At 38.4% G+C, this 20588-nt stretch overlaps 1 protein-coding gene and 1 non-coding gene across 2 annotated transcripts; one reads left to right on the top strand and one right to left on the bottom strand.

Annotated features, from left to right (window-relative positions):
• Positions 1-712: 712 nt before the first annotated feature.
• LOC141435897 (uncharacterized) lies at positions 713-17412 on the bottom strand. Its single transcript, XM_074098735.1, has 19 exons — positions 17122-17412; positions 16942-17036; positions 16265-16421; positions 15037-15162; positions 12299-12471; positions 11919-12005; positions 10506-10628; positions 9485-9646; positions 8672-9124; positions 8014-8105; positions 7431-7445; positions 6897-7046; positions 6165-6271; positions 5756-5849; positions 4742-4837; positions 2804-2967; positions 2683-2750; positions 2522-2609; positions 713-1794 (listed from the first exon to the last, which is right to left on the bottom strand). Exons 1-19 carry the CDS (start codon positions 17306-17308, stop codon positions 797-799), a joined length of 3435 nt encoding a protein of 1144 aa, XP_073954836.1. The 5' UTR covers positions 17309-17412; the 3' UTR covers positions 713-796.
• Positions 17413-17701: 289 nt separating this feature from the next.
• Positions 17702-17774, top strand: TRNAR-UCU (transfer RNA arginine (anticodon UCU)). Its single transcript has one exon. It is a non-coding gene; the product is annotated as a tRNA-Arg (tRNA).
• Positions 17775-20588: the final 2814 nt, after the last annotated feature.

The following is a 20588-nucleotide window of genomic DNA, read 5'->3' as shown; positions in this document are numbered from 1 at the left end:
GATTTTTCTATTGAGATGTGGACACTTTTTTTTCGCTGTACTTTCTTTCATCTAAGAGTTTTAAGGAGCAATTAAATATAACAATTTTCAATGATGTCGCCAAAGCAGTCTTAAAAATGTAAGATTGTTGAATCACCTCACTAGCTCCTAAAATCTTAATTATTAACGTGATGTTTTTGAATGGCACGAGATATAAAATATTGACGCCACGAGTCTAAAACCATTCAATGGTTTTAAATTAAGAGACTAACAAAAATTTAACAGTCAGTTTAGTATGTGAACGCCTTAAAATTGCGTGATTCTTGATTTGGAAGGATTTTAAATAAACTAGGCGCGATGATTTGTTTGATGAATGATGATAGATCAATAATAATGTTCAATGTTGTCATGTTGCGGTATTATTGCCTGAGAAACGTTAAAGTCACTAAGTAACAGTCTATTCAGAGTCAATCTATGGCAGCATAAACTTTTAATCTCATGGTATGTTGATTCTATTGATATATTTAGTTAATCACGTTATAGATTGCATTTCCTCGATGCCATATTCCAGTTGATGGGTAAGACAATAAAATGGTTCACTGCGTTAGCATTTAATAGTCTGACTAGAGTTGTACTGTCCCTGTTTCGAATTGTCAAATGAGAGTGGAATGTTAACTGAGATATGTTTACGAATGTTTGTACTTTTATATTTAGAGAGATGTAAAATAATATGTATGTTTTATATATGTTTTATTTCACATTAACATTAGAGAAATAAATTATGACTATGGTTTCACAGAGTTTCATTTGAATTTCACTAATCCCAAAATTCGTCTTCGGAGGTTTTCGGTAGCGAAACGCGGGAGTCCATATCACGGTCAGTTTCAGCCTTACTATTGTAGTTGTCCACATCAGCTGAGAAATCATCAGCATATTCGTCCTGGTCAATCACAGAGTCTTGGTCATTGCCTGGTTCTAGACGTATTTCATTGCTAGAAGAATCTTTCGCGGCGTTAAATATAGCGTTAAACACGTCTTTTCTCGTCAAATGGGCTTCTTGTTCTGGCGACGCGCTTCTCCCGGACTTTTCGTGATCATTCTCGAGCCCTTCAATAAGCTTAGGGCTCACTATAATAGTCATTTGCGTTGACAGTCTCTCATCATAACTCTCATTCTTCGATATTGCTCTAGAATCCACGGAATTCTCAACTAAAAGCACATCATTTTCATTCTCTGTTGGTTCAATTTCGACTCTCAGCAAATTTTTATCAAGCATATCGACACCCTTAGTCTTTTTCATCGGTTTATCGTCAGTTTCTTTCGTAGGTTCGTCTTGTAAATTGTAGATTTTACTCAAGTTTTTTCCCAACATTTCGAGTTCTTTCTCCTTCTTGTGGGCAGCCTTTTCTATTTCAGACAGTCTGTCCTTGAATTCTTCACTGCATTGGTTATCTGGTGAACTATCATCCAACTGGGGATCCGGTAAATTTTCAACGTCATCAACCTGCCTATCAGATTGCGAGTAGTAAAACTTTCTGAACTCTGTTAAAGGTTTAGACAAATAATCATGTTTTGCAGCATGCATGTTCTTATTAACTTCAGAAAATACTTCTGGTATCGGTTTAATTATTTCTGCTGCCGTATTCTTGTTCTTGAAATGCGTCTGGCCTATGTCAAGATCGTTTTGGTATCGTGTTAAGAATTTTTCTAGATCGATTTTCGTTGAATTTATCGCTGTAGTTTGTTGTTGGGAATTGTCTGGCTTGTTCTCTGTATGGAACTGATCTTTTGCCGTGGTTTGCAGTAAATTTGTACCTGTAACCAATAATGAGGCTACATTAAATATTCAGTGAATAGTATCACCAATATTAAACACTAGCCGTTACCCGCGACTCCGTCCGCACAAAATTCATTTATCGCTATCCCGTGGGAACTATGCAATTTTCCGGGATAAAACCATCGATCCTATGTCCTTCTCCGGGATTCAAACTATCTGTATACCGAATTTCATCTAAATCGGTTCAGTAGTTTAGACGTAATGAACTAACAAACAGACTTACAAACTTTCACATTTATAATATTAAGTGGGATCACAGTATTCTGGGATAGTTTCACCTTTTACAGCGGGAAGTAAAAAGAATCCAGGACCTGTGAACAATGGATTGCATTAACAGCTGCAGCGAACACGAGCATTCCTTAAATACCACAGACTGGTCCGATTAGCCACATGTGACTGTGCATATGGATGAAAAGCAAAGCCATATACTTATTTTCCCAGCTCAGTTTCTTTCTAACGGCGCCGGAAGTCCATGTAGGTGCGCTCGACCACCGCGGCCTCTATCTCCAGCTCCAGCATTTATTATCAGTTTTGAGTCCGATATTATCGGGTTTAACACTAACCGTCACTAGTAATGTCTGACTTGCTTCGCTCGCGGCGGCGCCGGAAGTCCATGTTAGGAGCGCTCGACCGCCGCGGCCTCTATCTCCAGCTCCAGCATTTATTATCAGTTTTGAGTCCGATATTATCGGGTTTAACACTAACCGTCACTCGTAATGTCTGACTTGCGTCGCTCGCGGCGGCGCCGGAAGTCCATGTAGGAGCGCTCGACCGCCGTGGCCTCTATCTCCAGCTCCAGCATTTATTATCAGTTTTGAGTCCGATATTACCGGGTTTAACACTAACCGTTACTCGTAATGTCTGACTTGCGTCGCTCGCGGCGGCGCCGGAAGTCCATGTAGGAGCGCTCGACCGCCGCGGCCTCTATCTCCAGCTCCAGCATTTATTATAAGTTTTGAGTCCGATATTATCGGGTTTAACACTAACCGTCACTCGTAATGTCTGACTTGCGTCGCTCGCGGCGGCGCCGGAAGTCCATGTAGGAGCGCTCGACCGCCGCGGCCTCTATCTCCAGCTTGCGCAGACGCAGCTTCGCTTCGCGCAGCGTCGCGCAGGGACTCTTCTCGCGCGTCGTCGACGGCCGGGTTACGCTACAATGAGTGCAAGAACGCACTATGCGGTTAAACGTCCCTCCCTCTCTAAAGTATCGTTTCAGAAAGAGACGGCGCGGTTAGCCGCATAATGTGCACGTAGCCTAAGTTTTAAATACAAGCCATTTTGCTATAGTTTTTACAAGCTTTTGTTAATCGTGCAGCGTCCGAACTTGTTTGTTTGTAAGAACGTAAGTTGTGGTTCCAAAATTACAAGATTTACAATTCGACAAAATTATATAAAAACAAATAAATTTAAATAATTTATTGAATCAGGCGTTACTTTGCGGAGGTCCATATCAATGAACTAAAATAATTTCCTCGCACGGTCGCGGGTGAGCAAGGAAATTATTTTAGTTCATTTAAATAAATTTAGTTAGTAACAATACAATAATCTGGTAGTGAAATCCTGGTGGTCCGGCCATGATTGAACTTCAACGGTTAATGGCATCAACTTGAAACTTTTATAGATTATGTAATTTGGATAACAATGCAAGTAAGTACAGTCAACGATAAACCTTATTATCTTTTGAATAATGCTGCCAAATGATTAGGTAGGTACTAATATAACGAATAAACTTAAATGGTTATTAAATACAAAATTAATAATCAACCAAAGTTCGATCTACGTGTGTATTTTCTACCGACTAACTGCTTTCTGAAATGAGTAAGTTGTGTAATGAAATTATGCCAAATGCTACTCTGCCAAATGAAACAACTACGAATAGTTATCAGCGAAACGAAAATCGGCGAACCGATAGTGACATTATTACGCGTATAAGTGTGTTTACTACTCTGATAATTTGCTAATAATAAATGATGGTGTGATTATGTGATGTAGTGGCAGTGGGCGGGGCACATTGCTCGCAGGACTGATGGCCGATGGGGTCAGAAGGTTCTCGAATGGCGTCCGCGGACCGGGAGACGAGCTGTCGGTAGGCCTCCAACAAGATGGAGCGACGACTTGGTTAAGATCGCGGGATCGCGGTGGATGCGGAAAGCACAAGACCGGTCTGAGTGGAGGGCCTTGGGGGAGGCCTATGTCCAGCAGTGGACGTCTTTCGGCTGACATGATCATGATGATGATGAAATGATTAGGGGAAGGCGGGGTTTAAAATGCGGCGGGTAGGTTGTGCTGAAGAGTATATCCCAAAAAGGAAAAGAGTTAAATAGATTCTGTTTTTGCGTCGAAAAATGCTTACCGGTGGCAACTTTTGAACAACCAATCCCACGAAATATTATATTTATCTTTGATTTTTTGTTAACTGTCAACAGTTTACTATATTAATCAATTATCCATCATCAATTTAAATAATGCAATAAAATTATCTTTAATAATTATTATTTTTAACCTTTAGGTAGATTACCATCAAATTTTTTACCCAAATTGATTGTTTGTTTATAATCTTTATTGTACAAAAATGTAATACGAAAAGGTGACAAAAAAAGTTCTAAGTACAAAGGCGGACTTATCCCTGAAAGGATAGATTGCCAGTCAACCTTTGAGTGGTAGAGAAGATAGTAATTTTAAATTAAAAAAAAAATTATAACATTTTTTTATGATATGATATTCGTATAACTCATGTTTAATATTTAACCACTTAAATTAAAATGAAAATTAACTATTTTTATTTTATTAATACTCTTTGGAAACGCCAATAAACATTCTTTACATACGTGTGTATGCCATAAAGTACATACTTTATTTTATGAAAAACGGCACTTTGAACCACGCCTTCCCCTACTGTTTTATTAATCTTATTTTATTACTAACGTCCTCAATTTCTCTTTTGCTTCTCTTAGAACCGATTTAGGACTTTTTTCCCTAGTTTTATTCCTTTCCGTAGATTCTTTACTGCGTAAAGTTTCTCTGGAATAAATTAGCGATTAGCTATTCAAATATATAAACGTGTTACACCGAATTTTATCACACACACACACACACACACACATACACAATAAAATTATTTTCAAAACACTTTTCACTGATCACCGCTGTTAATTACGGCGTCGTAAAAAAAATCACGATAGGTTTATATCGCAAGGGTGAACCCTCATTGCATTGAGTTGCCGCTTGCTGCAACACCAACAAGCGCCCGGCTCTTCTGGTAGTGATCTTTGGTACTTGGGTCGTTGTTCCGCGTTTCAACCGTCTCATTTTTGTGGACACTTTTCTGTAAAAAATGGCCCAAGATTCTGCTAAAATGTTTTACGTTATTTGGTAGAAATTTATGTATGTATGTAAACTCTTTATTGTACAAAAGAAAATTAACAAAATACAACTGACAAACTTTAAGATACTCGTACAAAGGCGGACTTATCCCTTTAAGGGATCTCTACCAGTCAACCTTTGAGTGGATGAGAGGAGAGGAGCAATACGCTAGGGTCCGACAAAGGGTGAGTTTAAGAGTTTAAATAATGGAAGCTCCTATACAGTGCTTTAAACAATATAATACATAAACTACTATATAAATAAATAACTACTATATATATGACCATAATACATATAATATATAAGCAAAAATAGAAATATAGGAATTCTAACAAATAATCGAAAACGACAACAAAATCTACAGCCAATTCGTAAAAACTGAGGCGATTGAAACGCTCGAACAATCATTTATTTATCATAAAACCTCACCACGTATCACCAACGGCAAGGGGAAAAGTGTTAAGAAGTTCTTAAAAAATTCTCACGTGTTAATGGACGTCTCCAAACACCTTGTAAATATTAGTAAAGAAGTAAGTATTAGAAAACAAATGATTTGAACAAGCTAGAGATTCTTACCGCATGGCCTGAAACACGACGATTTCTTCACGCGGCCGGTTCTCCATATCTCGGTGCGTCGACGGCGGGCTGTTGATACTAACGCTGCCATCATCTGACAATGAATAGTAAAAAAACAAAGTAGTCTATGTATGTAAACTCTTTATTGTACACAAGAAAGAAACAAAATACAGTCGGCAATTTGGTTTTGTTTCAACAATTTGGCTTGCTTTGTCATCGAGCTACTAGTTATTAATAAAAAAATCTGGTTGTAATATTATTCTCGATACTTCTAAAAAAGGTGGACATGAGTTCTACAAAATAAGACAAAGCCGTGGACATAACCTAGTTTATTTATGTAGTCTAATAAAGAAAGGTCCTCCAATAATGATAAAAATTGTTACTCTGAAACTTCCTGTTTGGTTCTTACCTTCTTGTTCTTTGGAGTCAGAACGGATTCGTTCCGTTCTCGGTCTGCTGCTGCTCGCGAGTGGCGCCATACGGCGACGCATGGCACGCCACTGGTTTATTAAATGCCTGGAACATACAACACAAGGGTCAATTTTGTTATTATTTATTTATCGTATGGAATAGGTGTCACTGCAAAACTGTGCATGAAATACAAATGAAAACTAAACATTAAACTTAAATCTAGATTTTTAAAATATTCCACGGCTTTCTCTGACAGCTTCTTGAGGTCATCTATGTGTCCATCGAACTTAGTGATCGGGCATTCCAGTACCATGTGGTGGGCCGTCTGTTCCGGGTGGCCACACTCGCAAGCCGCCGACTCGCACCAGCCCCAATTACTCTAAGGTACGCGGAGTTCCCACATTGGATTTTGTTGACTTATTAATTTGAAATACGACATTTCTTCAAAGTAAATTAATATTTAATAAAATATCAAACACAAAAAAGAAGAAAAAAAAGAAACTTCGTCGTAAAAGCTGTTGGATAATATCTATCCAGTGAATAGAACTACCAGACGGAGCAGAATGTAAACTCGTACTACCGGTCCTCCGACTTCCGCACAAAAACCGCTCTTTTGGGGAACTCTCTGGGCAACGCATGAGAAGTATCGTATTTACACACTCGTCTTGCCCACTTCTCTGCTCACTTCAGCTGAATGTAAATGCGTCAATAACGTCGACTGCGGTCTCACCGGCGGCTGTCGCTGCGGCGCTCCCCGCAGAGGCCAAGGAAGGGCTGCGGCGACCCGGGCGTCAACACGGCCGGCTGTTGGCCAAGCAAGCTTAACTCCTCGCCGGCGCCCTTGCACCAGCCGAACGCGGTGGCGTTGGGACGGTTCAGGCTGGAACAATACATGTAAGGGAGCATTTGTATAATAAACGAAACGAAATATGTAGTAAACACAAGTACGGCCGAGTAATTGGCCGGGGTAGTATCACTTTTTCTAAAAAAGCAGCTAGTCTAAGAAGCAACTGGTCTACCTAAGCCCAGTTGCTTCTTAGACTAGCTTATAAAAGTAACAAGTGGTTTAAAAAGCAAGTGGTCCTAACCTGTGTCGAAATTTTATTTGTATTTATTTTGCACTAGGTTCTAGGTTTTCACATTATTAAAGTTCTATGGCGGGTAAATGGCGTCTTTGTTTACACTTTTCATAAATTGGATTGATATAAACCATAGCACATTGTACTACCGCGTAGAAAACTATATTGTATTGTATAGTAGTTACCCGTGTGGCAGCGCGGGGGCGCGGTGCGCGGGCGCAGAGCCGCGTGCATGCGCGCGGCGCGCGACGCCAGCTCCGCGATCTGCGCAGACTGCTGCAACACGACACGATACCAATGAGGGCTATCGCGGATGAATTCGCCGCTAGAGGCGCTAGTTTAGCGTGAGGTCTCCGAAATGTCAAATCTCAAAGTTTTGGGTGAGCTACGCGGGTTTATTTATAATTAGAATAATTTTGTGAATATTTTGCATTACCTGAAATTAATATGGCAATTATGCGTTACGGGCAATGAATGTCTGTGTTTTGAGACAGTTTTGTCTTTCGGAAACTTTTGTCCTCCCTTTTCCCGAACAAAACGGGACTACGCAACACTGTGGTTGTTCAATATTTTTATGGTACGGTTTTAAGGTATTAAATATAATTTAAATGTAAATTTTATTTTCACGCTCGTAATAACAAACTAACTACTATACTTCAGGCAGGACCTTTGTCTACAGTGGCGCCAAACTGGTGAGCGCGAAAACAGTAGCCCTCACTATTGTGGTACCTGTGCGGCGGTGCGTCGGAGGCGCTCGTTGTCAGCGACGAGGCCCGCAGGGCTGCGCTGGTGTTAGGGCTCGGCGAGCGGCTGCGACTGCGGCTGAGCGGGCCAGGGGACTCCACTATGTTCGTCTGCGACTGAAAAGTGCACATGGTCAGAGACCTATATCAGGTGACCCGCCTGATCGTTTGCCCCCATCATATTTAAAAAAAAAACGGCCCAACAAATACTATGCGTTTCTAACAACTTTAGATTTGGATTTGCTGACATAACAAAAAAAAAACAGATCCGACATGTACAATCCCTGCATTTAATAACTGCCACAGCGGCGTGAAAAAAAAAACTGATAACGTTCTACCGCCCCTACAGTCATATCAGATATTTTATGCTCGCTCAGGGCTACTACGAAACTTGAAACTAGAAGTTCGGTCCCTCTGACGCTTTTACTATTTAATACGAGAGCGAGAGGGACCGCACGACACGAACTTCTTCTACTACTACAGCCCTGCTGATGTGTCAAAGATTGAATGACACCAAAGCCCATACTACGTTTCATTTGTATAGAAAGAGATGGAATGCGATCTTCCTTCGCTGGTATTTTCTTTAGTTTTCCACAGATATTAATGATTTTTGAAGCGTTTTTAGATATTTGGCAAGAGTATAATCCCAAAAAATTTATAAAAAAAAAGATAATTCAACATACCTGACTAAAATTAACATTCTTCTGTTTCTTCAAATCATTAACCACTTGGGCAGGCCTCACCTCCTCCCTCACACCCATCCCCATCTCATTATTCATCACCAGATTGATCCTAGAATTAACATTACTAATATCCGTGATAGTACTCCGCTCTATACATTTCGGCTCCCTGTTACCCTCCAAATAGTTCTTTATTAAAATTAACTCTTCTTTCAATAGCTCGTAATGGGTTTTCATGTTGTTATCGACTTTTACGTTGACGATTTTGTTGTCGGATTGACTTTTTCGTGTGTCAAGCTCGATGCGCTCGCGGTTGAGGCTGTCTCGCTCCGACTTCATGGATTCTAGATGCTCTTCTAGCATTGCTAATTCGTCTGCTATCTGTTTGCGCATGTCTTCACCGCGTTGTTTTAACATTTCTTCCGCTTCTGTTAGCTGCGCTTTAAGACTTTGTTCCTGTTTGAAAATTTTGATTGATTTATTTGTTACTTGATATTTTTTAATCATATAATAATAGAAGCAAGGACTTTAGAATAATCTATACCTAGCCTTTACCTGCGGTTTCTCTCGCGTAAACCATTAAATCTGACAGTCAAATTCAAATTTACAGCGTTCCCACTGGAATTCCAAAAACTTACATTGTGGTCTTCACTTACGTTGCAGACGGGACACCCATTGTATCCCTTGGGAATATCGCGGTGAAAAGTTGCCTATGTGTTACTTTACAGATTCAGCTTTCTACATATACAATTTCATCAAAATCCAACCATCAGTTTTATCGTGAAGGAGTAACAAATAATACTAAGACATCCTTACCCTTTCAGCGAGCCGTTTGGTCTCGGCCCTCACCGCTTGCATGGCGCTAGTCATTTGCGCGTGCTGCGTGCGCAGAGCTTTGGCCAAGCCCCAGAGGAAGCGCTTCTTGTGTTCAATGTTGCCTTCCAAAGCTGCCTCGCGCGCTTTGAACGTCTCCTCCAACTAAACACAAAAAAAATATATATCATGGGACAATCGACACCATTTTACCTCTTAAATAATAAAACTTAATAGAAAACGGGAAAATAAAACGAATGCCGTAAAAATCATCATTATCTGTTGAAAAAGCAAGATATGAGCGATTCAAGTTTCCATGCAATCTCTTTCTAAAAAAAAATAATTCAGTATGAACTTTCAGTACTAGCATTATGACGTCAAAGTCTATAACGGACCTCTCTCTCTAACTCACAATTTAACACGTACGGCCCGGCAACGATCCACTAAGCTCTTACGCTATGCCAATGCATATCCCACGGCAGTCACTTCTATACCAGTGACACGTATACGTGTCACAGACGTAATGCATTCCTGTGCCAGTGACACAACGTCTGTTACTTTTTAGTTCTTACTCCTATGCCAGTGACATGTATTATTAAGGCTGGTTTAGCGTAAGAACTTAGTGGAACGTTAACGGAGCCGAATGTGACGATCCAAGCTCTTACGCTAGGCATAGCGCATATCACAGAGCAGTCACAAATACGTGTCACTGGCATAGGAGTAAAAACTAAAGTCACAGTCGTTGTGTCACTGGGAGCGAACGTGTTAAGGTTTATGTAATTTACGTTACAAGTCCTTCCTCCATTTACATATTACTATGTGCACCAATTTTCAACCCAATCGGTTCCGTAGGTAGTTTAGGAGCTAATTTGGCTGTGTGTTTTACCATTTGAGGTCCGGAAGTTTCGGACCAGAACCCTAAAAATGGTTGAGTAGATAAATAATTCACAAAAAAAAGTTACAAACGCGCCGTCGGCGTGCGGTATGGGTATACCTAGGTACAGAAAGTATTCTGTTTTATTACCTCATTTTGCCTTTGTTGAAAGTGTATTGCGTGGCTGGCGAGGGAGCGTTTGATCTGTTCTTCCGTCTCGTTCTTCAACATGTCTGCCTCTGTCTCGTAAACCGTCTTTTGCTGTTCAAATATCTGCAATAAGATCATACAGTAAAAAATAAAATGTAGTTTGAAGGTTGCGCAAAGTTTGAATCCTCACCGACTGCAATGAAAATGAGTAGATTGATACAAAAGTACAGTGAGAATAATTATTATCTGAAATGTTATCGAAATCCGCCTATGATGTGGAGTGCGGATAGCCGGAGCATAGGTAATTTGCCTGTTGGAGCGGCTGTAAATTATGATTATGAACACTTTTTATTAAAGTCAGTCAAAGTCAAAATATCTTTATTCAATTTAGGCCAAAACACTTATGAATGTCAAAAAAAAAACTACCACCGGTTCGGAAAAACCTCTGTTGAGAAAAATCCGGCAAGAAACTCAACGAGGTATATATTTTTAACAGATTTACAACAATTAAAACATTATTTAGAGAGAGATGTACTGAACCCTCAGTGCGTGAGCCCGACTGGCACTTGGCCGTTTTTTAATTAAGGCGCTCGTCGCTCGATTCATCATCATCCCAGCCTATATACGTCCCACTGCTGGGCACAGGCCTCCTCTCAGAACAAGAGGGCTTGGGCTATAGTTCCCACGCGGGCCCAGTGCGGATTGGGAACATCACACGCACCATTGAATTGCTTCGCAGATTTGTGCAGGTTTCCTCACGATGTTTTCCTTCACCGCAAAGCTCGTGGTAAATTTCAAATGTAATTCCGCACATGAATTTGGAAAAACTCAGAGGTGCGAGCCGGGGTTTGAACCCACAACCCTCTGTTTGAGAGGCGATAGGTCAAACCACTAGGCCACCACGGCTTTTTTTTTCATTGCAGCGATAAATCTGGTCACGTGACCCCATTTTGAAAGTGATTTTGAATTTCCCGCGACTCAAAAAAGTAGCGTCAAGTCGCCGCGTCGAGCAGCAGCCACAAGATGGCTTCCTGCAGGAATGATCTTGGTCTTGGAAGCTGATCTCTTAATTTATTAGCAGTCGTGGCAGTGGTGCAAATAAAAGAAATTGGAGTGAATCTTGAAAATAAATAACAGTGTTTTTGCCGAAATTGAAGAGGTTCTTTTCCAGCGATAAAGCTCAACATTTTCAGCTTTATCGCTACATGTCACGTGACCAGATTTGACACTAGAAACGGGCGTCGAGCGATTTCATGTGGCCGCGGCCTTAGAGTCGCGTCTTGCCTTGTTTTAGATGACAACTACCTTATTCGATGAGGTACACGAATGGATATAAAAGTATTGTCAACTACTAAACTAACAAGTACAAATGGACAAAATGAACACGACATCTATTAAAACAGTGAACTAAACCTCGTCAATAAGGTTTCGCTCCATTAACTCAATTTTCTTCAGTGTATTCTGCACATTCTGTGGGTTAACACTTGCCCGTTTTACATTCTGCAACGAGAAAACTTATAAATATATCGTAAAAGCAATGTGTGCTCGGTTTGAGAATGAACTCGTATAGGGTTTGACACGCGTTGGCATAAGGATCTGGAGGACCGCGGGTCTGCATGAAAACATACATGACGCACAGACGGAGCCGTCTTACACGTATGGTCGCGTAGCATATAGGTATAGGATTGGTGTCTAGAATCACTGGTTAACCTCCTGCATCCCATGTAAACTGTTTGTTTTATGAACATAAAACTGTCACTTTTGAGAGAGTGATCCTGATTCTCACAACCCACCTTACGGAAGTGACTCTTCTTCTTCCGATACTTTTCCCTGAGCCTAATGAAGCGCGCATGGCAAATGCGACAGAAGGCGAAGTGCTTGCATTTCTCGTGGCGCGGCCGGTGGTACAGCTCCGAGTCCGAAGACTTGGAGATGGAAGATACACTGCCGTCTTGAGAGTCACCACCTGTGAGGAGATTCACAATGTTATATAATACAAAAGGGTATGGATTTTTCACCACCACTCAAGACAAACAAGTGGAAATAGATGGAGGAGGCCTTTTACTTTATATGGGCTTTATATATTTACAATGCACGTGCTCGGAAAGTGCCTCTTGACGTGGGTCAACATATCCATAGAAAATTAGTGATTCCTGCACGCATCCACAAGTGTGCCGTAAAGTTGTATGGATTTTACTTACCGCACTTGTGCGGTAAAGTAACTTTTTAAATTGCCAAATTATGTCCAAACTATTGTTAAAAAAATAAGTCTAAAGAGTCGTTATAGTTAGGCTTTGAACAAATAAGAAAACGTTTGATGCAACCAACTGAATATTTACTGATAAGATAATACAGATTAATCGCGACAGAAAAGAGAACGTTAATTTTTTTTTTCATGTAAACTCGTATTTTAATTCCGTCTAAAGTTATGAAAAAAAAGGAAATAAATTCTTGAGTCCAATTCGGACCGTGCGACGTCAAGCGCGCGCACTCGAAAGTTAACCAATGAGCTTCCAGTGCGCGCGCACGACGTAGCACGAACCAATCATGGTTACCCGTTCGCGCCTGTCATGAAACCCGCCAAAGTAATGTCCATAAGTTCAGTCCGGTGAATTAATTTTTGATGAGTAAATTAAAATGAAGAGTTTAAATGATGAATTTATATCTGACTTTACGCCGCCTTACGTCCTTCACGAAGTACATATTGTCAGTGACAAACTCAACGCTGAACAAAATACGTGAACTATAATATACATAACTAAGTTAATAAACATCTTAAATTGATAGAATAATCTACTTCTACACACATGGATATTATAACATCTACCGGTATGTCTTATTCTTATTTATTTGCTTTTATCTATTAGAATTAGTGAACCAATTTTGATTAATTTACAGTTCCAAAGCTAAAAAATCTCAGATTTACGGTAACTTTTTGTTAACAGCTGGTAGATTAGATACATAATACATATACTTGATGATAATTAACTATTACACGGATTTATTCACGGGTTGCACTGATATTTAGCATTATAGGAGCGTGCAGGAGATAAGGACTAGCCAATATAAGTGTGGAAAATGTCAAGCAAAAAGGGCTAATAATTAATCATAAAAAATCACGATACTAAAACAAAGTCTCCTTTACCTATCATTAGTAGCTGTAGCTGTTCTAATCTTCTGAGTCAATGATCGTTATGAAAGATGGTTTAATAAAGTGTATACGTTAACGATTTTGGTTTGGCGTGCATATCGGTATGTATATCTACTGCCTGCTACTGTAGTAAAAGGAGTATGGCAAATAAATGATGTAGTCACTGCCTCGATTTTTTTCCTCGCTTAATGCATTGTAAAACGTTGTATGATATACGTGTCAAAGTAGGAAATTCCCAACTCGTGCCGGCTCAAAACACTCGCTTCGCTCGTGTTTCAAGTTCTCCGCCACTCGTTGGGAATTGCCTACTTTCCGCACTTGTATCATAAATAACTATTTCATCACACTTGCTCGTAAACAGTGTCGTAACATGCAGGCTACCTTGGTTGCAACCCCCCAAATAAAACCCTCGACCTTAATGTGCTTGTCATGAAACCCGTGGTCGGTAAATGAGTCATTGCGCGTACACATTTTCTTGTCATGAAGCCCAAGGACGGTCAATGAGTCGGTGCCCGTACTGATGGTGCTGCGCATGGTGTAGCAGCAGGACCACATGCACACGCGGCTCAGGCACATGCTGAGGGAGGCGGAGGGCGGCACTGCCAAGAGCGCAGCCTAAGGTAGTATCGCCAATATTTGGAAGAATTATATTTTTTCTTTTAGAAATATAAAATGTTACTCGCAAATGTGATGAAAAACATTGTATGTCGCACGGGCGGTACTAGAATTACGAACATCGACTCATTAAAGCCCTCAGTCTTCGACTTCGGGCTTCTAATAGACTCTCGTTCGTAATTTCTTATTTACCGCCCTTAAGACACAATGTACTATTATACCAGGGTGGAACCTTTGTGCTACTAATGCCATGTTGACAGCCCATACCTTTGCCAAGGAAATCATAGTGAAATTCATTATGAAAAAGTCCCACCCTGATACGCAAATCAGTTTTCTCAACTGTAACAGTCATAATGAAGTTGCACCTCTGCTTTTTATAATAAAAAAAATAGAGGCAAATTGACGCAAGGTAAAAGCAAGTACCGGCAATCTGATTATTTATTCTAACTTGTTGACTGTTAGCACTTTTTGTTGACTTGCATTTAAACTACATATCCGTAACCAAATTGCAAGTCAATCGAATCACTAGAAAAGGGTGATATTCTACTTGCAAGATTTGATTTTAACAATAATATAAGTAAAGTAGTTAAATAAAAAAGTGTGCAGCTTTAGAAACTGTTTCACCATCCATTGATTAGTGTTAACTGGCGGTTTAATGTGATGCCGCCTCCGTCTATTCGAACAAAACAAGACGGCATCGCATTTAACCGTCAGTTCACACTAATCAATGGATGGTAAAACAGCCCCTTAATCTATTGGTTTTACCTGGATAATTTACATCTGCATTATGTAATTGAATGCATTTAAGTATGCACAGCAGCAGCGGTGAATCTTTTTGAGTCTTATACATCTCTACAATATTGCTAGCATTATCTGAATCGCATTTTATACCTGAAAGCAGATTCAATGAGAAGTTAAGTAGAAAAAAAATATTTTCATCACACTTGCTCGTAAACAGTGTCGAAACATGCAGGCTACCTTGGTTGCAACCCCCCAAATAAAACCCTCGACCTTAATGTGCTTGTCATGAAGCCCGTGGTCGGTAAATGTGTCATTGCCCATACTAATTTTCTCGTCATGAAGCCCAAGGTCGGTAAATGAATCAGTGCCCGTACTGAAGCTGCGCGCGCTGCTGCAGGACCACATGGAGGAGGCGGAGGGCGGCACTGCCAAGAGCGCAGCCTAAGGTATCGCCAATATTTGGAAGAATTATATTTTTTCTTTTACAGATATAAAATATTACTCGCAAATGTGATGAAAAACATTGTATGTCGCACGGTCTTCGACTTCGGGCTTCTAATAGACTCTCGTTCGTTATTCCTAATTTACCGCCCTTAAGACACAATGTACTATTAACACACAAAAAATGCCATTCTAAACTAAATAAAAAATTATAGATTTTGCCCGCGGCTTCGATCGCGCAGAATTGGTATGGAGCTTAAACCTTTTTTGATCCCCCAGGAACCATACATTATTTCGGGATAAAAAGTAGGCTATATGTTAATCCAGGTATATGTTACCTGTATGCCAAATTTCATGCAAATCCGTTCAGTAGTTTTTGCGTGAAAGAGTAACTAAACATCCAAACATCCATCCATATAAACTTTTGCGTTTATAATATTGTAAGACTAGCTGTTACCCGCAACTCCACCTGCATAGTATTTGTTTATCGCTATCCCATGGGAATTATGCAATTTTCCAGGATAAAAACTATCCTATGTCCTTCCCCGGGACTCAAACTATCTGTATACCGAATTTCATCTAAATCCGTTCAGCCGTTTAGACGTGATTGAGTAACAAACATCCAATCATCTTCACAAACTTTCACATTTATAATATTAGTAAGATTTACATAGATATTGTAAATTTTTGCCAATACAGTCATTGGCAGTAGTGGTTGCTAACATGAAGTGACCAGTTGTCAAAAACAAAAAAGTTAAAGTTCAAACAAAAAGTTCATACAGCAAAGGTGAACAAAATAAAATAAACAGACCTAAATAATTTAAAATAGACCACACATCATGCTCTTTGAAGCGAAGCCGCAGCACCTTGTCATCAGCCCCCAGCTCCATCAGCGACTTGGCAAAACCAAACACCATGTTCGCGAGGGGGATCTCCGATATAAACACTGAGAGACTGTAGCTGAACTCCTGAAATGGACCAAGCTTATCTTTAGTACTACTGCACATACAAAGTGACTGGTTATGTAACCGTTCCTTAACATTGTAAGGCCCAATATCCTAAATTTTGTATGTTAAGCAAATATGAACTTTTATGGACTGATATCAAGTTTCAAATTCTATTTATCGAAATTTGACATGGGTTATTACACTTAGGAGTATATTTACACCATTAGCTAATTTGCAATAATTTTTGTTCAGTCAATCAAGGGTCAAGTGGTTTTTGAGTAATTTGTTTTTATTAATATCCAGCTTTGAACCTAAAATTGGAAATTTCATCATGTTTCAATAAATTCTATGTATGGACTGACAATTTTTGTTAACAAATGATGCTATATCTTTTAATCTTTAATTGTAAATTAGCAAAAACAAACATACAAACAATCTTACCCTCCAGACTTAGAGCTGAAAACAAAGTGGTGTAAAAGTTTTTGTTTGTTTTTTTTTCGAATTAGGAACCCTATTAAACCAAAAAAATTAAAAGAATTACCATGCATAACAAATATTCTGTGACAAGCATATTCAGCGCTTGGAATTTGGGTTCTAGGCGCTGCGTGAAATGCTTTTGACATGTTGGAAGATCCCCTGAAGTTAAGAAACAGAAAGTAAATAATAATATCAAGTAAAATAATTAGAAAATTGTAGGTTATATTATTATTGCCAGTTTTACCAGTTTGCGCATTTTTTAACACATTAACAATATGCCCGCGTAAGTACGCTCTTAAATCGCCGAGGACACCGTTTTTGTCAAACAATTCATAAATAAATTTTTGAAACTTTTCTGCTGATTCTGTTTTGTTCGCGTTTTGCATTTGCTCAGTTTGCGTGGTAAAACTTTCTGTCTCGGCCGTTTCCATTTTAATATCTCATTATTTTTCATTGAAAACGTATGCTCATCATTCTAATTTAGAATCTAAATTATTTATTTTTTCTAACACCACAATTTCAAACTTCCCAGATAAGTGACATTTGTTTGTTTGTTGTGATTGACATTCACCTGTCACTATAATATCCGGTCGCTACTCATAACGGAAAATCAGTATAGCTTATTATTAAATTTAGAAAAGAATCTAAAATTATTAAAGAATATCCTTCAAGAAGTACAACATAAAAAATATGAAAAAATATAATGCAAGTAATTGAAGCATTTATATTGAATTTAAAAGTGGACACATTTTAACAAGTATATGACATCATTAATCGAAACTGAACGTTTATAGTGTTCCGCTATTTTGACGTGTAGTTCAACAGTCCCTGTGGCGCAGAGGATAGCGCGTTGGACTTCTAATCCAAAGGTCGTGGGTTCGATCCCCACCAGGGATGCAGGCATTATCTTTTTGTTTTTTGTTTTATTAAAAACTAGCTTTTGCCCGCGGCTTCGCTCGCGTTAAATTTGGGGTAACATTTACTTTCTGCGATGCTTTTTTTCGTGTTTTAATTGATTTTTGGAGGCTTTCATGGAAATATAAATACAGTATTATACAGATTTTTTTTATTATATATAGTTGTTTTAGACAGATGGTGCACATTTTGGAATTCAAAAATCAACCTAGATACGTAATTAATCATTCATAATTCATACAAAAACTGAAACCCTGTTTCGCAAAGTACTACGCGTTTCTTTTGCCGGCGAATTCCTACACGATATAGGATATAGGATTGTATCTCAAGAAATTGTAAAGTCCCCGCGGGACATGAATTGAATTACTGTTATGATCTATTTTAATATTCTTAATTGTCGATGAGAGACATATTTTAGCTTTCTATTATTAAAAGAATTTTGAAAATCTGCCCCGAAATTAAATTCACTTATTTTTATTATACGGAAATTTTGCATAAAAAAAGAAGTCTGTCCATCAGGGATATTGTAGCTTTCTATTGGTAATAGAATTATTTAAATCAGCTCAGTAGTTTCAGAGATTACCCCCAACAAACAAAGAAACAAACAAAGTTGAGATAATTTCCTATTCCATGGGATTTTCTAAAAATCTTTCCCTAGTGCACCTCTCTATTACTTTAGGTCCATCTATGCCAATTTCAAGTCTCTAGCACCAGTAGTTTTGGCTATGCGTTGTCTGTCAGTCAGCCAGTCATGGTACTGTTCAGGTAGAGTTAGGTATACAATTATTAATAAATCAACCCTGAAGTTGAATTCCCTTTTTGCTATCCCGCGGGAGTATCCAATCATGGATAATGTAGCTCCCAATTGGTAAAATATATTTTTAAATCAACCCCAATGATGAATTTACTTAAGTATTTCGATCTTGCGGGAATTTTGCATTCTTCTGTAGAAAAGCAGCCTATGTCAATCAGAGATACTGCAGATTACTATTAGTGAAAGTTTTTAGTAAAGCGGCGGAATTTGAATTGTCCTATTTTCTTCTATGTACTATGTCTGCGGGAATTTTGCATTTTCTCAAAGAAAAGTAATGTATACCAATCAGCAATAGTGTAGCTTTATATTAGTGGAAGAATTTTTAAAATCAGCTCTGAAGTTGAATTCAGTTTTTTCTACATTTTGGATTTTCTATTGGCCTGAAAATCGAGGGTAGTCATATCATATGAAAGAATTTTTAAAAGCAGTGCCAAAGTTGAATTTACTTATTTCTATCCCGCGGGAATTTTTCATTTTCCCGGAAAAACGTATCCTATGTCAATCAAGAATACTGTAGCTTACTTTTGTTGAAAGAACTTTTAAAATCAGACCCGAAGTTGAATTCACTTATTTCTATCCCGCGGGAATTTTGCATTTTCCTGAAGAAGAGTAGTCTATACTAATGAGGAATAGTGTAGCTTTCTATTGATGTAAGAATTTTTCAAATCATACCCGAAGTTGCATTCAGTTTTTTCTATCCCATGGGAATTTTGTAATTTCCCGAGGAAAAAGTAGCCTTTGTCATTTAGGGATAGTCATATCACATAATATGTAAGAATTTTTTAAATCAGCTGCGTAATTGAATTAATTTATTTCTATCCCGCGGGAATTTTGCTCGGATAAATAAGTATATAAGTTCCAATCAAGTTTCATGGTTTTTACTAACAGTGAAAAATTTAAAATAAACTCATTATTTCAAGATTAAAGAATCTTTTTCGCGAAAAAGAAGTATTTCTTTCCCTTTCTATCCGTGGGAATTTCAAAAAATCCTTTATTAGTGCGCGTCTACATCTATTAAGGAACATATATTTCAAGTTTTTAGCCCCATATATTTGGGCTGTGCGTTGATCTATAAGTCAGTCAGTCAGTCAGTCAGTCAGTTTCTTCTTTTATATATATAGATTATCTCATTACATTTACACAGTCTGTAAACAATATTCATAAATAAAGATGATACGCGAGCAAAATGATGGCAGTCTATTAACCATAATCACTACGTTTCCTCGTTTTTACTTCCCTATTCTTATAGAACAAAAAGTGGAACTATAAATAGAACACAAATGGGAATTATACCTTCTTCTTTTATAAGCCACGTACGATATTTCTTTTGGGACTGATATTTTCAAGTTTGTAACGGTCAAAATCATCTTCTAGATGTTTTAAGTAGTTCATTGATAACTACCCGCGCAATGTCTATAAATAAAATAGGTACAAATAAAATGGCAATAATCGCTCGTGCTCAACAGTAAACGTCCTTCTCAGCTGTCTCGAAAATTTATAAAAGTAGGTACTCTGTGATTGAAACTATGTAAAAACTCCACAACTGTGCAAATGGTATTTTGTACTCAACAGTATGCATAAGAGTCAAAATACATATTATATTTTATAAAGGTTTGAGACCTTTTTGATACCCTACGAAGGACGCACGTAGGTGTAGGAAATAACTTTCCCGTGCTCGTAAAGTTCGTGTTTATGCTGGTTCTAGCCTACATAAAATGACTTTTTATGCTCTAGTGCATAAAGTAAAATCTTCGTCTATACTATTTTTTTACATTTTTTTTACAATTTTTAATTTTAAAACTAAAAATCAATCAAAACAAGTCAATAAAATTAAAAAAAAATATAATTATACAATAATTCACGAAAAATAAAAGGTAAGTACATAGAAAGTGAACAATAAAATTGTTTCCACTGTTGATATTTAATTTCCACGCAATGTAAGTGAAAAGCAGAGGGTAAAACTCCAGCATTAAGCCCATTTT

This window comes from Choristoneura fumiferana, chromosome 15 (genome assembly GCF_025370935.1).
Source record: "Choristoneura fumiferana chromosome 15, NRCan_CFum_1, whole genome shotgun sequence".
Taxonomy (NCBI): domain Eukaryota; kingdom Metazoa; phylum Arthropoda; class Insecta; order Lepidoptera; family Tortricidae; genus Choristoneura; species Choristoneura fumiferana.
Note: the sequence above shows the minus strand (reverse complement) of the source record. Positions and strands in the feature narration are given on the sequence as shown.

Coding starts and splice junctions, on each gene's coding strand:
- LOC141435897 (XM_074098735.1), bottom strand. CDS start 17,308: ATGGAAACGGCCGAGACAGAAAGTTTTACCACGCAAACTGAGCAAATG. Junction 12,472..15,036: donor TGCAGATGTAAATTATCCAG/GTAAAACCAATA, acceptor ATCTCCTCACAG/GTGGTGACTCTCAAGACGGC. Junction 4,838..5,755: donor GTCGTGTTTCAGGCCATGCG/GTAAGAATCTCT, acceptor AATTTATTCCAG/AGAAACTTTACGCAGTAAAG.